The 19,567-nt window shown below is 43.3% G+C and overlaps 1 protein-coding gene across 1 annotated transcript in view; it reads right to left on the bottom strand.

The window, feature by feature from the left end:
* Window positions 1-15,948, bottom strand: part of desi2 (desumoylating isopeptidase 2) — a 37,114-nt gene extending 21,166 nt beyond the window's left edge. The window contains exon 1 of the mRNA XM_063191793.1: window positions 15,074-15,948. Within this exon, the coding sequence (XP_063047863.1) occupies window positions 15,074-15,112 (39 nt within the window). The 5' untranslated portion in view covers window positions 15,113-15,948. The remainder of the gene's footprint in view (window positions 1-15,073) is intronic.
* Window positions 15,949-19,567: the final 3,619 nt, after the last annotated feature.

Below are 19,567 nucleotides of genomic sequence, written 5' to 3'. Positions count from 1 at the left end.
TGTGCGAATCAACACAGGTTTGACTTGGTCATTTCAGTTTGGGAACTGTTTTCCGGTGCAGAAAAACACAGCCTACACTCACCACGGAACGTACCCCCATACACCACGGAACGTTATTGGGAAACCCAAACATGGGTGTGTGCGTCAGCTGTGTTTTTCCGTACTGGAAACTAGAGCTTCTTCGCCAGGTACAGGTCGTGGGATGCATTCTGATGAAGAGACTGTGTGCACTATTTAACAAACAATGATTTGGCCTAGGTGTGACCTGGCCTCTCTCAAGTCTTTGTCAACCTGGTATCGGAAAAGAGTGCGCAGCCTCTTCATCTGTATGTGCATGATGGCCCATGTTTGACCTTCCAATGTCATCCATCTTACAGTATCACTGCGGCAGACTCACTCTCCCACATGACAGCACACATCACATCACGCAGAAATGTCAGACACGCCGTCTCTACTTCACTCACTCTTCAGGCAGCCCCTTCTCACCCTCCCTCTCTGACTCGTGTGTGTGTGTGTGTGTGTGTGTGTGTGTGTGTGTGTGTGTGTGTGTGTGTGTGTGTGTGTGTGTGTGTGTGTGTGTGTGTGTGTGTGAGAGCAACATCAGTGTATGACAGTACTCAAGGGTGTGTGTGTGTGTGTGTGTGTGTGTGTGTGTGTGTGTGTGTGTGTGTGTGTGTGTGTCAGACACTACATGCGTGCTCGTACAAGTGTGAAGGGGGTCCTTCATTCACAACCTAATTGCCAATTTAAGAGTGTCGAAACAGGCTTTAGTAGCAAGACATGTCAAGGCATCTTTCTTGTCATAGACTGCAGAGCACCAGTATGGCCGATAATATCTCTCGCAGTCGCTTGCTAAAACACTACTGACTGCAGCTGAAATCCAACTGCACCATTTCGATGACTTGATGATCATTTGTCAGGTTTTTTTCTTTCTTTCTCTTCAAATTTCTGTTTTAGTCAACTACTTAGCTATTAAAATAGTTTTTTTCAACTACTTAGTTAACTTAGTAATAACAACATCAGCCTCTGATGAAGTCAGGAGTTACACCATCGAAACATGGGAGATGAAGAACAAAACGCTTCTATGTTTGAAACAAAATAAAACCACAGACTTGAAATACCCTAGCGAAACTAATAAACTTAATATAATAATAACAACATGATATAGTTTAGAAAACTATGAATTGAACCTAAGGACTAATTTATTGGTGCAATCTCTATTTAAAATGATTAAGAACCACTCTGGAGAGTGCAGAGTGGACAAAAAAAAGAAAAAGACCATTACTTAGATGAGGTAAGACCTAAATGCTATCTGGTGAAAGTGTAACACAGTCTTACTGGGTTCATTACAAGTGGTTGAAAAGTATCCAATATACTGACCTGGGGCACAACATAAGAAAGCGAGAAAAGATTAACCTGGCAAATGCATTTGTGCACACGCTCACGTGCAAGCAAGCACAACCAGCAACTTCTCAGAGCTCCCATGAAACCAATCAGCCATGTAAGGGACAATCACTTAAAATGGCGTTGAAGATGACTAAAATGAAATCTTATGATATGACTTTCCACTGTGTGTGTGTGTGTGTGTGTGTGTGTGTGTGTGTGTGTGTGTGTGTGTGTGTGTGTGTGTGTGTGTGTGTGTGTGTGTGTGTGTGTGTGTGTGTGTGTGTGTGTGTGTGTGTGTGTGTGTGTGTGTCTGTGTGTGTGTGTGTGTCTGTCTGTGTGTGTGTGTGTGTGTGTGTGTGTGTGTGTGTGAGAGAGAGAGTCATGCTTTGGCAGAGCGGTAAAGGAAAACTTGGCTCGTCACCGCTGGCTGGCTGGCTGGCTGGCTCCAAGGTTTCTAAATGTCTGCGAAAGCACAGTAGCCTACACTACACGCATGCCAGAACACAGAGCAGTAAGTGAGCGCCAGAGATGGCACACTACACTACAGAACACTACAAAGCTATTTTCTCACCATCACTGAGGTTTAAAACACAGCAGACACCACAGAATCTTTACAGTAGTGCTTTTTGGAGAGGAGCATATTGCATGCAAATATTAAGCTTACAACTGTGCTCTTTTTTTTAACTGTATCACTGTAACTTTTGGGTTTTTATGCCTCTATTTAGGACAGGACAGTGAGAGAGTGTGACAGGAAATGGCAACAGAGTCAGTGAGGGTAAAGATTGGCAGAGGACCTCACACATCTCTCAAAAGGATGCTCTTTATAGCTTGACTAAGACACAATTACATTTTTAACCTGCACAGTGAATGAAAAAGACACACTAATGATGACCAAAACACGTTTGGTCAATGTGGACATGGTGATTGCATACATAATGAGTTTGCGAGGGTGGATTTCTACGCTTAGAACATGGACAGTTCCTTTTCCATGTTCCCAAAAGTGCAGTGGAACTCTCTTTTGTTCCAGGAAGCTGGGGAGCTGTGGGTTAATGGTTAAGGAGGAGGTCAGCATTGGAAGCAGAGGGTAACTGAGTTGATTACCATAGCAATTAAAGAAGATGTGCATAGGGAATGAATAACCAGCCAGTGTTTCCTCCTGCAACTCATAGTAAAGGCAGTCACCTTCACTAGGTCCCCTACAAAGATTAACATTTTCTATTGCCAGTGTGATTTCTACAGTTGCACTACAAAAATTGTGCAACGCCTTTGTTGTTTATTTATTGGCGAGGAGGGGGTTTGCTTCACGTCAAGCCATATGAAACTGCACAACGTAGCCTTTCCAGTCATGATTTCTGATATCGGCTAAACCCCCCAGCCATCTCGACTGAGAAAACCCTGCCAGTGTTCTCCTTCATCTCCTCCATGGCCACACGGCTGTGGTATGATCAGTGCAGTAAAATTCATTCTACGCTGCATTACGAGATGGGGATTATCTACCCACTCATCCACAGAAGAAAAACGACTATAACATGAAAGAGAGGAGATCAAAACGCAATGCGCTTTGCCTTTGCCTCTCTCACATCTAAGCGTATGCGCCAGTCTCTTCTTTGGTTTCCATCTTCATACTGCAGTAAGCTCATCATCAGGCATTGTGAGCCATTAGCTGAGTCAAACACTTTAAAAGAGAGCATCCATTAAGGCTCAACTGGAAACCAGTGGGAGGTTTCCGCAATGTGCAGTGAATGACATGGCAGAACTACTGTAGGCTCCTCTCTGTGGCCTGCTGCTGAACTGAGAGGATACTATGGGCTTGTACAAGCCATTGTCACTGGGATGCTTCAGATCTTGCATGCATGTTACGCAGGCCTAGTGATGTGAATGATTTAGCACACCTCAGCTTCCTCTTCACAAGTCGAGACAGGTCAGAATTGGGCACCAAATCAGAGCTCAAACCGAAAACGCTACCGTGCCAAATAAATGTATGAATGGACAGATACTGAAGATGGATGACTTCACGGTTGCACCGCAAGGGTAGGGATGGCCTGGTTATTCTTGCACTCACAGTGATTCACTATCTGAACTATACATTGAGACCTGACATGCCAACACATGAAACAGGATAATGAGTAGTAAGTTAGGCTGATAAACAGGGATTACTGAGTATGACTGATAGGCAGTGGACGAGTCAGACAAACTCAGGCCACGATTTCCCGATATAGCCAGCATCAGGCAAGATAGGATGCAAATATCCAGAATCAAATCATACTTTGTGGTCAGGTCAAGAACATTTTGTTTATTTTGAACGAGAGAGAGAGAGGGGGAGAGAGAGAGAGAGAGTAGGCGAGTTTACAATTAATTAATCTGGCTGCCATAAAACACCCTGAACACTTAACCTGTAACCAAAGAGCTAGTCAATCTTGAGAATGGTACCATCCCCACTCACTGCTCCTTCACTTTGGCAGATTGGGATCAATCAATTAACAGATCAATCCATCAATCGTCTATTGGCCTGCCTATCCCTTCATTCCTGTTATTGACATGCCCTGCTGACATGGGAGACCTTCCTCCATGAAACCAGAAACCAGCCTCTTACAACATGCTCACTGATTTCCTTTTCATGTCTGCCCAAAGTGTACGGGGGTTTACTAAGCAGTTCTCCAGTAGTACACCAGGTTAAGTTAATCTTGTGGCAGTGGTAAATCATCTAATAGAAGAGCCCAGAGTCCTCCATTCCATCTATTAGCAGGTTTCCCACTTCCTGTAGGTTAACTAAGCTTGGTTTATCAATTAACCATATTCTTACTATACCCCCTGTACATCATTTGCAAATAGGTTTTTAGTCACATGCTGTGATTCCACACACCACCATGCCGATCAGCCCTTTGTCCGGTCAATCGGTCAATCAGTGCTTCCCTCAAAAAACAGTTTGTTTGTTTGTTTGTTTTTTGAGGGTTTGCAAGTGATGCAGCGTAGGCCTGTCGACTTTGTTTCATAAGACCACTGTATGGTGAGTGAAATGCAGGGGTCGAATTTCACTGCGATCACTCACTGTACTGTGTGATCACAGAGTGACCAATGGCAGTCACTTTCCACTGTACACCGCTGCTTCATACTGCCACCACAGTCAGTGCCTGCCTTGGCAAGCGATGCCTGCAATGGGCACAGACGGAGAGAGAGAGAGAGAGAGAGAGAGAGAGAGAGAGAGAGAGAGAGAGAGCATTGCTGACCTCATTGGTCAACCACTCAGAAAGAACAGCCAAAGACGGTTGACCTGTTTCGCATTGGCATTTGGGCAGTCCATTATATCGTGGGAGTAAGGCAGGGGGGCAGGGAGGGAGGGAGAGGTGAAACAAGTAGTGGGTGAGCAGCAGTGGCTGGCCAACAGCCCACCAATCCCAGCACGAGCAACTACTGTAACCATCTCCATCTCACCAAGACCATCTCCAGTCGTTTTGTGATTGGTCACAAAAATTAGACTTAAAACTTGTCCGTTATACCTCATCTTAATCTTTCTTGGCCTCCAAAATGAAACAATTTGTACGGTATGTCTACCTTGTTGCTGTCCAGGCTATGTATTTTGCAACAGTAAACATGGAACTTTGAGTAGATGGTGAGACTTGTGTCTTGTTGAATGAAATCTTGTAGATTTCTACTAACTTGTCAACATGACAGATAGAGTGGTTCACTTCTACATAAAGGCCTTGTCAACAGACTTGAAAGAAAAAAACAGAATCAATGTTCAAAGACGGGAAAACACATGTTAATCTGAATCTCAACGTCAACAAAAGACTGACAAGTGTGGGACAGCTACAACAAAAGATACCCTGCCTGGATAGTGTGTGTCTGTGTGTGTGTGTGTGTGTGTGTGTGTGTGTGTGTGTGTGTGTGTGGGCTGCACAATACATAGAAAATCTATCGTTATCACGATATCAAGGCTTGCGTCGCAAAAACTGGTTAAATTACGATGCATAGTTTTTACATTTTAATAACAGCAAATTTGGGGAAAAGGTTTAAAAAAGGTATTAAAAAGTTTGACATTTTAAGTTAATGCTGTATATTAGCCATGTATTTTGCTAATAATTAAATAATGTTGGAAATAAAACATTGCTCTCAGTTGTTTTATACATGATAAAGTGCAGAATAGCAAGTTGCGAGGGGAAAAAATATATATTAAATATCGCAAGTAATATCGATATCGTGGTATACAGTCATGTTATCGTCAGTATTGTAACTTATATTTTTCTAGTATCGTGCAGTCCAAGTGTGTGCCCACTCGTGTGCGTCAGCAGGCACATGTGGCACACTCCTGTGCCATCCTCTGCCTTTTCTCATGCAAATGCCCAGCAGGCAGGCCACTCTAAAATGCATCTACATTGCAAAGTGCCTCTTCACCAGTGGGGCTAGCTGGCACGAGGTCAACATCTATTGGTAACAGCTTGCATACAGCGTCCCTGTGCCGCGCAAGGTCAACATCTAGTGGTCCATGTCTCTGTGCCGTGCAGAAGGTGAGCAGGCTTCACAGGTTCAGCAGACACCGCAATGCTTTAAAACCCTCTGACAGTGCCATTTGTTCACTTCAGCTTATTTCCAAAATAAGAACACATAAAATACAGCACCTTCTTTGGCTGTGTGACACGAGTCTGCTACAGTGTAGTAATCTACAGTAGACCTTCCCACCACACACCCGCACGCACGCACACTCTGCTTTAAAAATTGAATGGACTTGTGGTCAGACGTGAACAAACATGAGTGTGTTTAAGCCTTCCTGCATGATTAGCAGCAAGGTATTGAATTTGTTCCTGGTGAAGCAACAGCTCAGAAGCATCCGGCCAATGGGCCAATGACGAGGCTTACAAAGTACAGTCGTGTATAATAATGTAGAACAGACTTGGTTCTTAACTGGAATAATCTTGGGATCCACTATTTTCAACTGACATTATGTACGTCAGGGGTATTCAATTAAAAGTCACAGAGGGCCGAGAATCTGTATCACTGCGAGCAGCACGGTGTCTGAGCTTTCCAAACAGAACAGATATTCGCTTTTCTATTTCTTAGTAGTAGTTTCTTAGTTTCCTCGAATGGTCTATTTACTATGACACTGTTTTAGATAAGATTTCACTCTCACGTGAATGCATAGTAGACATCCCCAACCTGAAGTGTTTGTTATCGCAACTTATGCACGGCCACAGATAGCACACATATTTGTTTTCATTTTGTTCTGACCTTATGGCGGGCAAGGGCAGCATCTGGCCCCAGGGCTTCCATTTGAATAGCCCTGACGTACGTAATGACCCAATATTTTGCAACGGCGTCGGAAACCGGTCAATTTATTCTAATTATCAAAAATATAACCATGAATTGCACAGCATACATGGGTGGGAGACGTGACGCCTTGTTTTTTCGTAACATTGGTTAAAAACCTACAAAACATGACAATGAAAGAAGATGTGGTACATTATGTTTCATATTAGTGTTAGATGAGAAGAAACATTTTTGTTAAGATTTATGTAAAGGTTTATATGTCAAATATCCTGCGGTGTGACTGTAACATTAATGAAACCTGGAATATAATGTATGAATAAATTTACCAACAACATTTTGTGTATGTATGAAGCATTTGGCATGATTGCATAAATATTAACTTTATATTAAGATATGTGAATGTGAAAAAAATCAAGTTCAATTTCGTAACACAAATTGCGTCCTGTGGGGTGACATGTATGTCAATGTTTGTGAATGGGCAGCTGCAAGGCCAACTACAAGGGTTTTAAAGACTGGCTCCTAACCAGTCAGTACCTCAGTTATTGGAGAGTGCTGTGGAAGTTTAAGGTGACTCTTAACCTCTTAATATGTCTTCATATTGCAATCTTTCTGTCACGCAATGCTTAGGTTCATTTTATGGTGTCCTGTGGTGTGACTGCTCTTATAGGAGGAAAAAAAGTTTTTTATAAATGAAAATACATATTAAGATTAAACACAATATCATTATCAAGTTAGCATGAGCTCAGATGTCAGTCATGTATACAAAAGGATTAAAATGGCCATAATGCAGTGAATTCCCTGTGGTGTGACTCCATTTTCCTGCGGTGTGACATGCCTATGCTATGTGTTGATGCAGGACACATTTTCTCAAAAATGGCAAAAATAAGGTGAAATTCCACAGACCACTAAGTGCTTTATTTTTTTCTTTTTTTTCAATTTTTATCCATCATTTTTTTCAGGATTTTTTTTTTTTGCGTTACGCCCTTTAACGTCAACCACCCACATACAGTATACTTTTGTTTCAGCATGTGCATTTTATGCTGACATATAGCATGTCTATCGACTATTGGAGGAGGAATAACAATGTTTCCAGCTCTCCTTGACATGACAGCCATTCATTTATTACTGCATCTTGCCCAAATTGTGTGACTGGCAATAAAAGGGGGAATTAACTTTTTTTACACCACAGCTCCACGACCCACCAAGGACCCCTCTGCGATCCACTTCTGGGTCCCGACATACCAGAGGAAACACTGGTGTAGAGTAAAGCAGAACCAAGTAAAGTCAAGTAACTTTGTCAGTGTTTCCCCCAGAAAGTGTGTTAGTCAGGTTAGCATAATCATCAGTATAATCATCATTGGAAAGGTTATGTTTTACAGTTACGTAGCACACTGTACGGAGTATATGAAATAGGATGCGAATCCCCCAAAAAACAAATGGCTGTACACCAACTTCGTACACCAACTTACAAACTTGCAACACAAAATCATTCTCTTCAGGGGACCTAATCAAGGTGGTAGGTGTTTGTGTTCAAGGTGGCCTCCTTCACTGTAAAGTGCTGGAGGAAATAGAGTAGAGTAATAGTGTAGAGTAGTGTGGAGTAGTGTAGAGTAGGCCCTTGTGGCCTCCGACCTCGATATGGGAGACCAAGACCATGCTGTCTGCCGATCAAATGTCCTCATGAATCTTAATGAAATGCTGAGTTTGGGTCAGGTCACTGCTCAGTCTCTTCACAAGTCCTTATCGTGCTAAGTCACCCTGTCCAGCTTCACCAGAGAGACTGGATAAGACATACTCTCAGAATCTCTGGCTTCACCCTACCGACTCATTAGACTTACACTTACACTCACGTGTCCCCTTGAAAGGCTGAAATTGCCACTATTATTACAGACAACAGGGGACCTGGGGAATCACAAAGACACTCTTGTACGCCACGATGATGAATATACTATTCATCACTCAAGTCATCTCTCTTTTCTCCCTCCTCTCTCGGCCTCTGTCTCTCCCGCTCTCTCCCTCTACCATCTGCGTGGTAGAGGAGTAAGATTCTTATCTCTTTGGCCCCATTGACTTGAAATCTCATTAAAGCTGCCGTGCTCTGCGGCTTCGAGAGTGGCCTACTGTAGCTGCACTGAGACTACAGAGCCGCACCTGAGAGGAACAGAGCTGATGGGAAGATTCAGCTTACTGGTACAGTAGTAGCAAGGGCACAGAGTAGGGGCACCACTTAAAACTCCTATGGGGTCCTATGAAAGAGTAGCCTACATGATGCGTTCCAAGCTCAGAGCTTGAGGTTGCTTTGGGTTAAGTTATTAAGCCCAACGTGAAGTTTCCAGTTTTGTTGTTGTTGTTTCTCTACCTGTTGATGTAACGAGCTTAGGGCTTGTCAACGGTAGGCTAGTGTTTCTTGTTCTCTAATTACGTCTCTGGGTCCCACCTTTGTGCGGACTAAGCAGTTTAGCGTCACTGGCAACGGCAGACGAAAAGGGATCAAGTCAGCGGAAATGACCATCTGGCAATGAACCAGCTGAAAGCTCTGCCTCTGACCCCAAACCAACCTCAGAGGAGCCAAGGCAGAGGCAGAGGCTTCACTAACCCCCACTCACAATAAACAATTACTAGGCTATGATTCAGTATGTGCACTGCAGGTGGCAATTTCCACACCCATTATAAAGTCATAGTCACATACTACAATACAGTGGACATTGCATTGTGATTCGTTCCAGCAATGCATTAGGTTATGTCTTCAACACTGGTACAGGTCATAGGTGCGTAGGATAGGATAGGATAGCATACTATAGGTGTAGCATAAGACTACCTTCTTCTTACATGTAACTTTCAACACAATGCATACTGGAAAAACTCCAAAATTAGTCACACATTACTGACTTCACTTTTCATTCTGTGTGCTTGGGAGGCAAGAATTACTACTGATCACTTCATCTCGTCATTCATAGGGCCATTTCATTTCTATGCTATTTGGCCAGACGAAAAATCTACTGAACTTCAATGGCAATTTTCTTCTATTGTGACATCGTTCATCTTAGTCATCAGCTCTGCTCTCAGAGATGCGGCAGATTAAAGACAGACTGGTTGAATTTCATTCAGCACTCTGTTCTGTGAAGTCCTGTGCAGTCACAATGATCAATGGAACTAACTTAATGAATGTCTTTTTAAATGTCATTAGGGCCATTTGGTGTCTGTTCATTTACTTACTTTGAAACATCTCCAATTACAAGAACACTTTATTGAACGTCTGGTTTTAATAGTGTGGTTAAATATATTACTCTGTTCTTTTTCCCATCTCACTAATGTTCTCCCAGTTTCTGGTGAGTCTGTGGTGCTGGAGACAGAAAGCGTGTCTAATACTAGGGATGCACCGATACAATTTTTTTCACTTCCGATCCGATCCCGATATCTAAATTTGGATATCTGCCGATACCGATACTACTCCGATCCAATACCAAAACCACATGCATGGGTTTCAACTTGAGGTAGGCCCAAGCTGACTATTTAGTCAGAAAAGGAAGTCAGAAGAACAGGAAACCAATTAATAAGTAAAAAGTAACAAGTAAAAAAGTAACAATTCCATCCTGAAAACTAATATGCAAGTGTTACTAATATGCCTTCTATCGTCAATGACATCATCACAAGACCACAAGCACAAAGGAGGACAGGAGTTAGGATAATGGAAAGAACCCTAAGAGAGTGAGGGTACAATGACAGCTGGTACAGAGGGGCAGTAAAGCTATGATCTCACTTCCTGGAGGGAGGTGTACTCATCGCAAAGGCCCTTCAAGGGACAATAGCATGACTCATGTTTCCCCGGTGAGTCCTAGCCAAGACCACCATACCAATACTTTATAGCTAAGTCATCAATACATTATAGCCAAGAGCCATACCCAAGATCCTCCAACAATCCATTACTCCCACCTTACCTGGGGTGAGTTTCTCAAAAGAGAAGTTGTTAGCCTGTTAGCAACTTCGGTAGTTGCCAATGGGAAAATGCATTGAAAACAACTAAGTAGCTAATGTAGTAAGCAACTTTGGTTTTGAGAAATTCACCCCTGAACTGTACTGATAGGTTGCATGAGGTCAACGTTATTGACAGTTAGTAGTGGTAGTAGTAGCAGTAGTAGTAATACCTAAATATAGAACAAAAAGGGTGATCAGGGGGTGGTTAATTACAGTAACAAGAAGAAGAAAAACCTCATCGCCCATATACTGGAGAGAACAAAAACAGAGGACTACTAGTGACTAATATTGAAGAAAAGACACAAATTAATACTAGAACACCGATAGTCTGGCACAGTAACTCATCACGTCCTGTAGGTGATGTACAGTACCCAGGGTTGCCAGATGAGGCTGTTTCATGTCCCATTGAGCACTTTAGGATCACCATGTGCAGGTAAAGAACACACTGAGTGGGGTTTTCAGCACGTTTTTGTGGCCCTGGAAATCAATAAAATGGAGTACAAATAGGAAATGATTTTGGGCTTCCAGGCAGTTTTTGAGCATTTATTGGACTGGAAATCACCTTAGCATCTGGCAACCCTGACAGTTCCAGAGTGATGAGCTGAGAGTTCTGATGCCATAGACACAACTTTAAAGGTTCCATTACATGACTCAGCGGCCGCTCATGTAATTGTAGCTGGAGGCGAGAGAAAATTGTGCACACAGACACACTCACACACACACACACACACACAGGTATCAGAATCTGTGCTAGAAAAACCTGTAGGCTACCTCCCTTGCCTTGCCTGAACGCTCTGGGCCCAAATCCAATGCTTTCAAAACACTGGCTACATTCACACTTAACCTCAAGCAGTTTGATTACACTACAAGCTCACTACAAAGACGCTACTGTGCCCGGGAATCACGCTGCACAATGTCTGAATTATGATCACATTTCAGTTAGATCCTATTTTCATGCAATACTGATCCTGTAAAATAACTGGGCGTACATAAGTCTAACTCAAGAAGATTGTCTAGCAAATGTCCACAACATAATGTGATATGCAAACGATCCATGGTTTCCAAAATGGGACCATTAACATTGCACTTAAAGTAGTAGCTAGCCAGTCAAACATACAGCAATATAGCACAACAGTCAAATCCCTTTAAAAGCCATGCCATTCCATTCCTGTAAATAATATCTATTGACACATTGTGGCAATGTAATTCACGGAGGGGGACAACCCAAAGGTCAGCAACAACATAATCAGCATCAGCTAACAGACAGGGAGAGAAAGGGACGGGGCACGGCTGTCTGTGTGGCCATCCCTCACATGACTGGCAGCCTGTCACAGCTCTGTGGCTCTGGGGACAAACGAGCTGTCACAAGAGAGGAGGGACAGGACAGGGGTAGAGAGATGCACCTCAAGATGCAGCACATGTGATCGAGAGAGATTTACAGCACAATCCGCCACCGCCATGCACAAGCACAGGCGCACACGCACATGCACACACACAATGGGGAGTAGCAAACATAAACACAAAGGCCGTGTTACGATGTGCCACCCGTCGGTCATCATGGCAGTGTGTCACATGATCAACTGGGTCAATAAATCAGTAAGAGCCTGCTGTGGAAATCCAAGGAGTCCAGCATACGGTAGCTGTGGGGGGGAGAAAGGATGACGGCCTGGGGGGAGAACAGTAGGAAAACAACAAACACTGCTTTTAGGTGCAGTCAAGAGACTGCACACCCAGACCTAGATGCCACCATGTCACTCAGTTGGTTGATCTGAAACCGGTTTGCTTGTTTCTCCTCAACTTGGGTCTGTTGGCCTTGTTGATATGTTTGTGTGAGATAAAGTGTGATAAAAAAAGTCAAACAAAACAACAATTCTGAGCCTGGTTAATGAATCATCTCTCTGAAGTTATCCAATAAGTCATTAAGCGTACAGTGCAAATGAATTCCGTCTTGGACACCTCAATGGTCTGTTGGGACCACTCTTGTCAGTTGATTGGAAGCAATAGCAAGGCAACATTCGTTAAGAAAGCCCGGCAAACGTTGCACAGTAACATATTGTTTCAATTGTGAAATTGAACGTCTTTTTTTCCCCCAAAGGATGATCAGTCAGGAGGACAGTTCCAACAACCTCCAATCTAAACGACCACTGACAACAAAAAGAAAAGGGGAAAAAAACACGATGGCAACACATTTCTACAAGTGAACAACAGAAATGAATGGACACACAACAGCAAGTCATCAGTTTACAGATGAGCCAGCAAGGATATGATGGGGAAACTCGTCTCCTCTCCTCTCCCATGCTCCACATCAACAGCTGAGCAATCAGAAAAAAAAAATCCAGAGTGGAATACACAGCACAGATCAATGGGCCTACTTGAATGCATTAGAAGAAAGGACACACACACACACACACACACACACACACACACACACACACACACACACACACACACACACACACACACACACACACACACACACACACACACACACACACACACACACACAGTATGCAGAGTTGATCAGTGGGGAGGTCTTTGGACTTCGCAGGGACCTGGTTGTTGGTGTGTGTGTGTGTGTGTGTGTGTGTGTGTGTGTGTGTGTGTGTGTGTGTGTGTGTGTGTGTGTGTGTGTGTGTGTGTGTGTGTGTGTGTGTGTGTGCTTGTGCACGCAAGCAGTCTGTGGTCTTTGGTCAGCAGTGCACAGACAGAGATTACGTCACATGGTACAACACAACAGTGTAAGTATCTGTGGCACCAGATTGCCAATTATTCCTGCCTGGCTAATGCGCTCGGGTGTCGCGCGCTCAGTGGCGCTTCAAGAGGCAGGAGTAATGAGCCTAACCGGGATTAAAGACAGCCGCGAGCCCCCTTGCGCTCCGGGGCAACCCAACAGCTGGAGAGGGACTACCACAAAGGGTGGCCTAAACAAAGAGAAAACAGCGCTGATGGCTGAGTAAAGGGCAAATTATATTGTAGTCTAGTAGTGATTGAAAGTGAGGATACAGAAAGCTACAGAAAGTTAAAAGTACCTGAGTATATCACCTGTGCCTTGTTCATGTTATCTGTAGGTTTCAACTGACAACTGCAAGACTCTACCTACTAAGTTACTGTATACTCCGATTTTTACTATAAGTTTACTGCAATGTGCAATTATGTGTATTAGGGCTTTGTGTATGTCTTGTATCTAGAGTATGTCTTGTATCTACTGTATGTATCTTTGTAAGCTGTCATACACCTTAATTTCCCTCGGGATTACTAAAAGTACTCTATTCTACTCTACTACTACTACTACTGCAGGTGGTTCAGGTTTTGAACTTGTTAGGGGGAGTTGTTGATTTAAGCGATGAAACGCCTGAACAAAACCAGGCACTAATAGGACTTCTTTCTAGATGATTAGCTCGAACAGGCAAGCATAACTATTCTCAACAAAGTGAAACACAATAGAAGAGCAAAAGTGCCCATCAAGGGACAAACCTATCAGCCACAACACAACAAGAGATGAAAGCCCATGGTGACATGGCATCATATCAGACCGCAATCAATCATGGTGCCCATCACTGGGCAAGAGACAGGGAATCACAGTATGCAGGCAGGCCTTACAGCTGAAGCCTTCTTCATCGGCAAGAGACCATACCACCACATCCCCCAGTACCAATTTGGCGGAGGTGGGTGGTAACTATAATTAAAGCAGTATAAATTTCTGTGTTGTTGAGATCTACAGCGGTCTTAACAAATGGGGCTCATCTCGCGCCTAGTCAAGCATGACAGCTCCTCAGAGAAGGACAATACTTCAAAGTGCAAAGGTCACACACACACACACACACACACATACACACACACACACACACACGACAGAAGTCTTGAAGGTCTAGAGGGTGACATAAGGTATTCTATCTCTGATTTTACCATAACAGACAGATCACTATGGAGATGGGGCACTTGTTTGCATTGTAAAGGGCACTGGTCACGAAGTAACATTGGATAGGATAATGTGACTTGTTACTAGATTAAATATTTTTGCAATTGATCACATCGTGATTTGAGCAGAAAATTAAATGCTAGGATTAAAGTGTGACGTCAAACGATAATAGACGTTAGATAAGGAATAGAAAAGAGAAGGACCCCAACTCAACTTCGCTCCTTCAAAGAAGAGGGTCAGTCAGCTGGTGCTACAGCTGACTGTCATTCACAGAAAGGTCTTACAACAGAGCGGTCTTCGTCCAATTTTGACTGAGGATATCACGTATTGCCAAATGGTATGGTAAAAAGTGCAGCACATACATACATACACAAGAGTAGTTTTATAGATTATAACCTTACCGTTACGAAGTATGTATTGTTAATATGCATCAGCAATCATTTAATCGACCAAACACCCCAGAATTATTAGGCAACAGCAACACTGCAAAAATACACGAGCAACTTCGCTGAAACTTGAGAACCAACTTACCATGTCGTACACGTTGAGAATTACTGTCTCGTTTGCCATCACACAGCAATTTCTCCGTCCCAAGTCGATTATCTCGCTGCTCCTTCCACTCTTGCCCAGCAGGAACGGCTTTTCCTCGGGCTAGCGACCTAGCCGCGCTTCCTTTCACTAGCTAAGATGGCTAACCAACCAGCTAACATTAGCTAGCTAACGTTCTCTCTGTTCTTCTATCAAAAACATCTAATACTATGAACACCTACAAGACAACCACCTAGTCATCTCTTCCAAACCGACTGGTCTACTGAGTTCACTCGATTCCCGTTTTTCGTTCAAACCAAACATGAATGAGTCCCTGCTCTGAAAGTGAGAATGAATGTACAGTACAGTGACAGAAGGCTGCGATCTAACTTGGCAAGCCTTCTCGTAGCTGGCTAGCTGTCAACTGGGTCCACTGTACTAATCAGCAGCTAGCTAACACTGTACTTCAATGGACCTCAACAATACCAGCTAGCGTTAGCCACTCGTAGCGAATATCTGATCGAAAAAAGCTAAATTGTCGTCGAGTTTTCTTCAAGTTTCTTTCACTCATTCGATAGTAGAAACACAATACAAGTACCGCGAATGTCGCAACTGGATACTAGTGAAACCGCTGTCGAGAGTAACATTCCTTTCTGTAATTTGTCATAACGGTGCAGGGTCCGTTTCTTGGGTGAACGGCATCCTGAAGCGCTCCTGCTGCTGCTGGTGATGATGATGTTGTCGAAGAAGATCCTCGGGGTTGCGTACACGTCACATGAACAACAAAGGAGCCACAGATAGTTCTGAAGGATCGTTTGATGAAGTCTAATTTAATTATCAGAGATACGACAATGTCTGTATCAAAGGTTTAGCGGTTTTTCCACACGACCTCCTTTCCAGATGTTTTATTCAGATCGAGTGTCAATGTAAGTGTTCGATAACCTGAACCATTTTTTTTGGCTGTGTTGTATTGCGAGATTACAAAGATACTCTGTCAATAGGTTTGTGCAAAGAGTCATAGGCAGTATCCAACAACAAACTATCATAGTAATTCCATTTAAGAAAGAAAGAGATGGCGGTAGGCCTTTGGCCTACTTGTGCGTATGTACGCTGCCTGTTGTACTGGGCTTTGAGAGGGCAGAAGTAAATATGCAATCTGTCGATAAGGGGAAAAAACATGTTCAATAGCCATGCATGTAAAATTCAACTGGTATTGGCATTTTCAGCAGACTGGAGAACAGAGCCTACTGTGAAAGGAGAACAGGTAGTGCCATCTTGTGGTGTTCAGTGGTATAACATTAAAGTCACCTTTGGAATCAAGGCGAAGCAATGTACTGGGGAGATGGGATTATTATTATTATTTTTTAAATGTTTTAAAGCTTTATAGAGGATGTCAGACGACCAAATGTATAGTGCTTCTACTTAATAGCCTATAATACAAGCTATACCCAGCAATATAACCATGATTGTCTGTCCCATCAATAAGTGTCCTACCAGAGTTGTTTAAAGTAGAGAAGTTCTCTTATATAGGCCTATGTCATTACAACACCAGAGGTAGGCCTATCATATTAGGCCTACATAGTTTCAGCTATATAATATCACAATAATAGAGTACTTCTACCCAGGGAAGCCGACAAGGGGGGACAAAGGGGTCAGCTGTCCCGGGTAGGACTGGGTACCGAAATTCAATTCTTTGATGGAACCGAATTAAAAGCTAAGGTTCTACTTGGCATCGAAACGTGCCTGTCTGTTCCACGTTTCGGTTCCTGAAGTCTGACTGTCAGAGCCATCAAATAGGCTATGTGTTTAAGCACGCGGCCATTTCAGCCAATCACAAGTGTCACAAACTGACCACGCTCCTCCTCTTCCCGTTTCGCACCTCATTTAAACAATAGCTGATTTTCAACCAGCTGATTGTACTATTGAGAAACAAAAACATGCCGTCGAAAGCGTGGCTATATTTCAGGAAAGTAGATAAGGAAGGAGCGCGCTGCAATAGCCTATCTGCGATAAACTAATAGGCTATTCGATTAACTTGCGTGCAGAGAGTTGCAGCATCTTTACAAAGGCACCGTCAACTTTAACTATGCCTGCTGCAATACGGTCAACCTCAACCATGACCTCGACTCTTCAGGAAGATGTCTCTGACTCCTTGGAAACATGTTTTTCCATGAAAAGAGCTAACTTAGAAAGAACTGGTCTTGTTTTGGGGACGTACAAATGTAGCCTATTTAGACCGTCGGTTTAATTTGAGGGAACAAAGAACACAGCGACAAAAAAGATTTCCTCTCTATCCGGCTGGAGAATAACGCCATTGTTTATTTGAAGTAGCGGCCGCTTAAGGTTAAATAACTGTGGATTGAAAGAACATAAAAACGTTCCGTAAAAAACTGTAAAAAGCTAAGAATCTCAGCTTTCGAACAAGCCCTAACACATGTATGTAGGTCTAGGTTAAGGAGATCGCTGGCTGTTAGGAAAAAAATGACGAGATAAAAAAAAATGGTTGGAAAGCGCTATTTTTTCACTTGCAACAGCGGCCGCTTACAGTTCAATAACTTATGAATGAAAGAACATAAAAACGTTCCGTAAAAAACTGTAAAAAGCTAAGAATCCCAGCTTTCGAACAAGCCCTAACACATGTCTGTAGGTCTAGGTTAAGGAGATCGCTGGCTGTTAGGGAAAAAAAATGACGAGATAAAAAAATGGTTGGAAAGCGCTATTTTTTCACTTGCAACAGCAGCCGCTTACAGTTCAATAACTTTTGAATGAAAGAACATAAAAACGTGCCGTAAAAAGCTAAGATTCGCAGCTTTCGAACAAGCCCTAACACATGTCTGTTATAGCCTATATATATTTAGGCCTTTCTATCGTTTAGATTAGGACTCTTTAGCTTAGATTCACCATGGCGTGAAAGCACAGTGTTGTCGCGACTACTTGCAGCAGCTGATCATACGGCCCAGTTCTAGTCCCTGTATGGAAATGCGTGCGAGACAGCACCGAGCCCCATCAAGTTCCATGAATATTTATGAAGCCGAGTTGTGTTAGAACAGTTCTGCAGAACCTAGTAGAAAAGCCCCAGCTGTCGACAGACTGGGTAGGGTAGGCTACATTAAAAAATCATGTCAGTGTAGCATGTGGGATGTGTAGTCAGAGGAGTATGTGCACAACATTGGGAGATTGGCCTTCTGGCTTTTCTGTTTTTTTGTTTTTTACAGGTCTTACCTGTGGGTTGGCAGGGTGGGGTGCTAGGACCCAGGGGAAAAGTGGCCAATGATGCATCCCTCTCAGCAGCATAAATTGCACTTCCGGGTTGACCCAGGTAGCTAGACAATTAGACGCTAGGTTTGGCACCTGAGCTCGTTTGAGCTACCTGGCAATTGCTTGCCGTTTGTGCGCTGCTGGTTATCGTGGCAGTGGGGTTGGAGATTTGGTTGTGTGTGTCAACTTAAAGCCACTGGGCAAGGTAGGCTCTTCACTGGTTATAGTTTGTGATGAAAGTGCATACTAGTAGCTTGGTTAACGATTACTAATGGGATGCTGTTTGGCCTTAGCTCTACTTGTGGGGTCCAGTGGAGATGAAGGACCTTTCAACTCCTAGCCCACTCTGCCGTATACCCACTGAGGTAAGACATCACTGGAGATGGCCTTAATGTGATGTGTGATGTGATAATTGTGTGAGGAGTATGATGTGTCCCTGATACTAATTCTGCCCTTATGACTTCTAGGGTTAGAGACGCATGTTACTGTTGGGGGCGGGGGGACACCGCCGTCTTTTCCCTGGTTTGTTTTGTTTTGTTTTACTACGAGCTCTTTTAGTAAGCAGGAGGTAGTGAGTGGCTTGTTTTAGGCCTACGCAGGTGTGTACGTTTTCTCACTTTGTGCTGTCTGGCCCGACTGGCTCCGGTCATCCACTCCTGGGGCCAGGAGTGAATCACCGGAGACCAGTTGGTTGGCTCGGTTTCATTGTGTAGACTTATTGTGGCGGGGTTGACCCACCTGAATTAGTGCATAATCTCTCATCGGAGTGGTTTGATTCCTGAATATTGCTTCACTGTGAAATATCTTGTGTGCTGTGATTTTCTTTCTCTTTTTGAGTTATTTACTTTGGATTTATTTCTCATTTTGGCGTTTTATTTAGGCCTCTATATTTTCCTTTGTGTTTGATTTGCTGTGGTTGTTTTTGTAGTTCACAGTGTTGCGATTGTTCATTTAAATATATATATATATATTAGGCTAGGCCTACTCGGTGGCATCAGGCCTCTGCCTTCTGGTTTACACATAACCATCGTCTACTACCTTGTGGAAGCTTGTGTGTGAATATCTAGTGAACTGTACTTGTCCTCCTACCTGCCTACCTGCACCCTTTTTAGAGAAAGACTTGATGTGCAAGGAGAAAATAAAGAGAATCATATGTATTAACAGCTGTGTCCTCGTTCCTCATCCAGAACCTGTCGGGGGGGAAATTGTGTATTAACACCTGGGTTGTCTCACCCCTTA

The sequence above is a fragment of the Engraulis encrasicolus genome, chromosome 24, assembly GCF_034702125.1.
Source record: "Engraulis encrasicolus isolate BLACKSEA-1 chromosome 24, IST_EnEncr_1.0, whole genome shotgun sequence".
NCBI lineage: Eukaryota > Metazoa > Chordata > Actinopteri > Clupeiformes > Engraulidae > Engraulis > Engraulis encrasicolus.
Note: the sequence above shows the minus strand (reverse complement) of the source record. Positions and strands in the feature narration are given on the sequence as shown.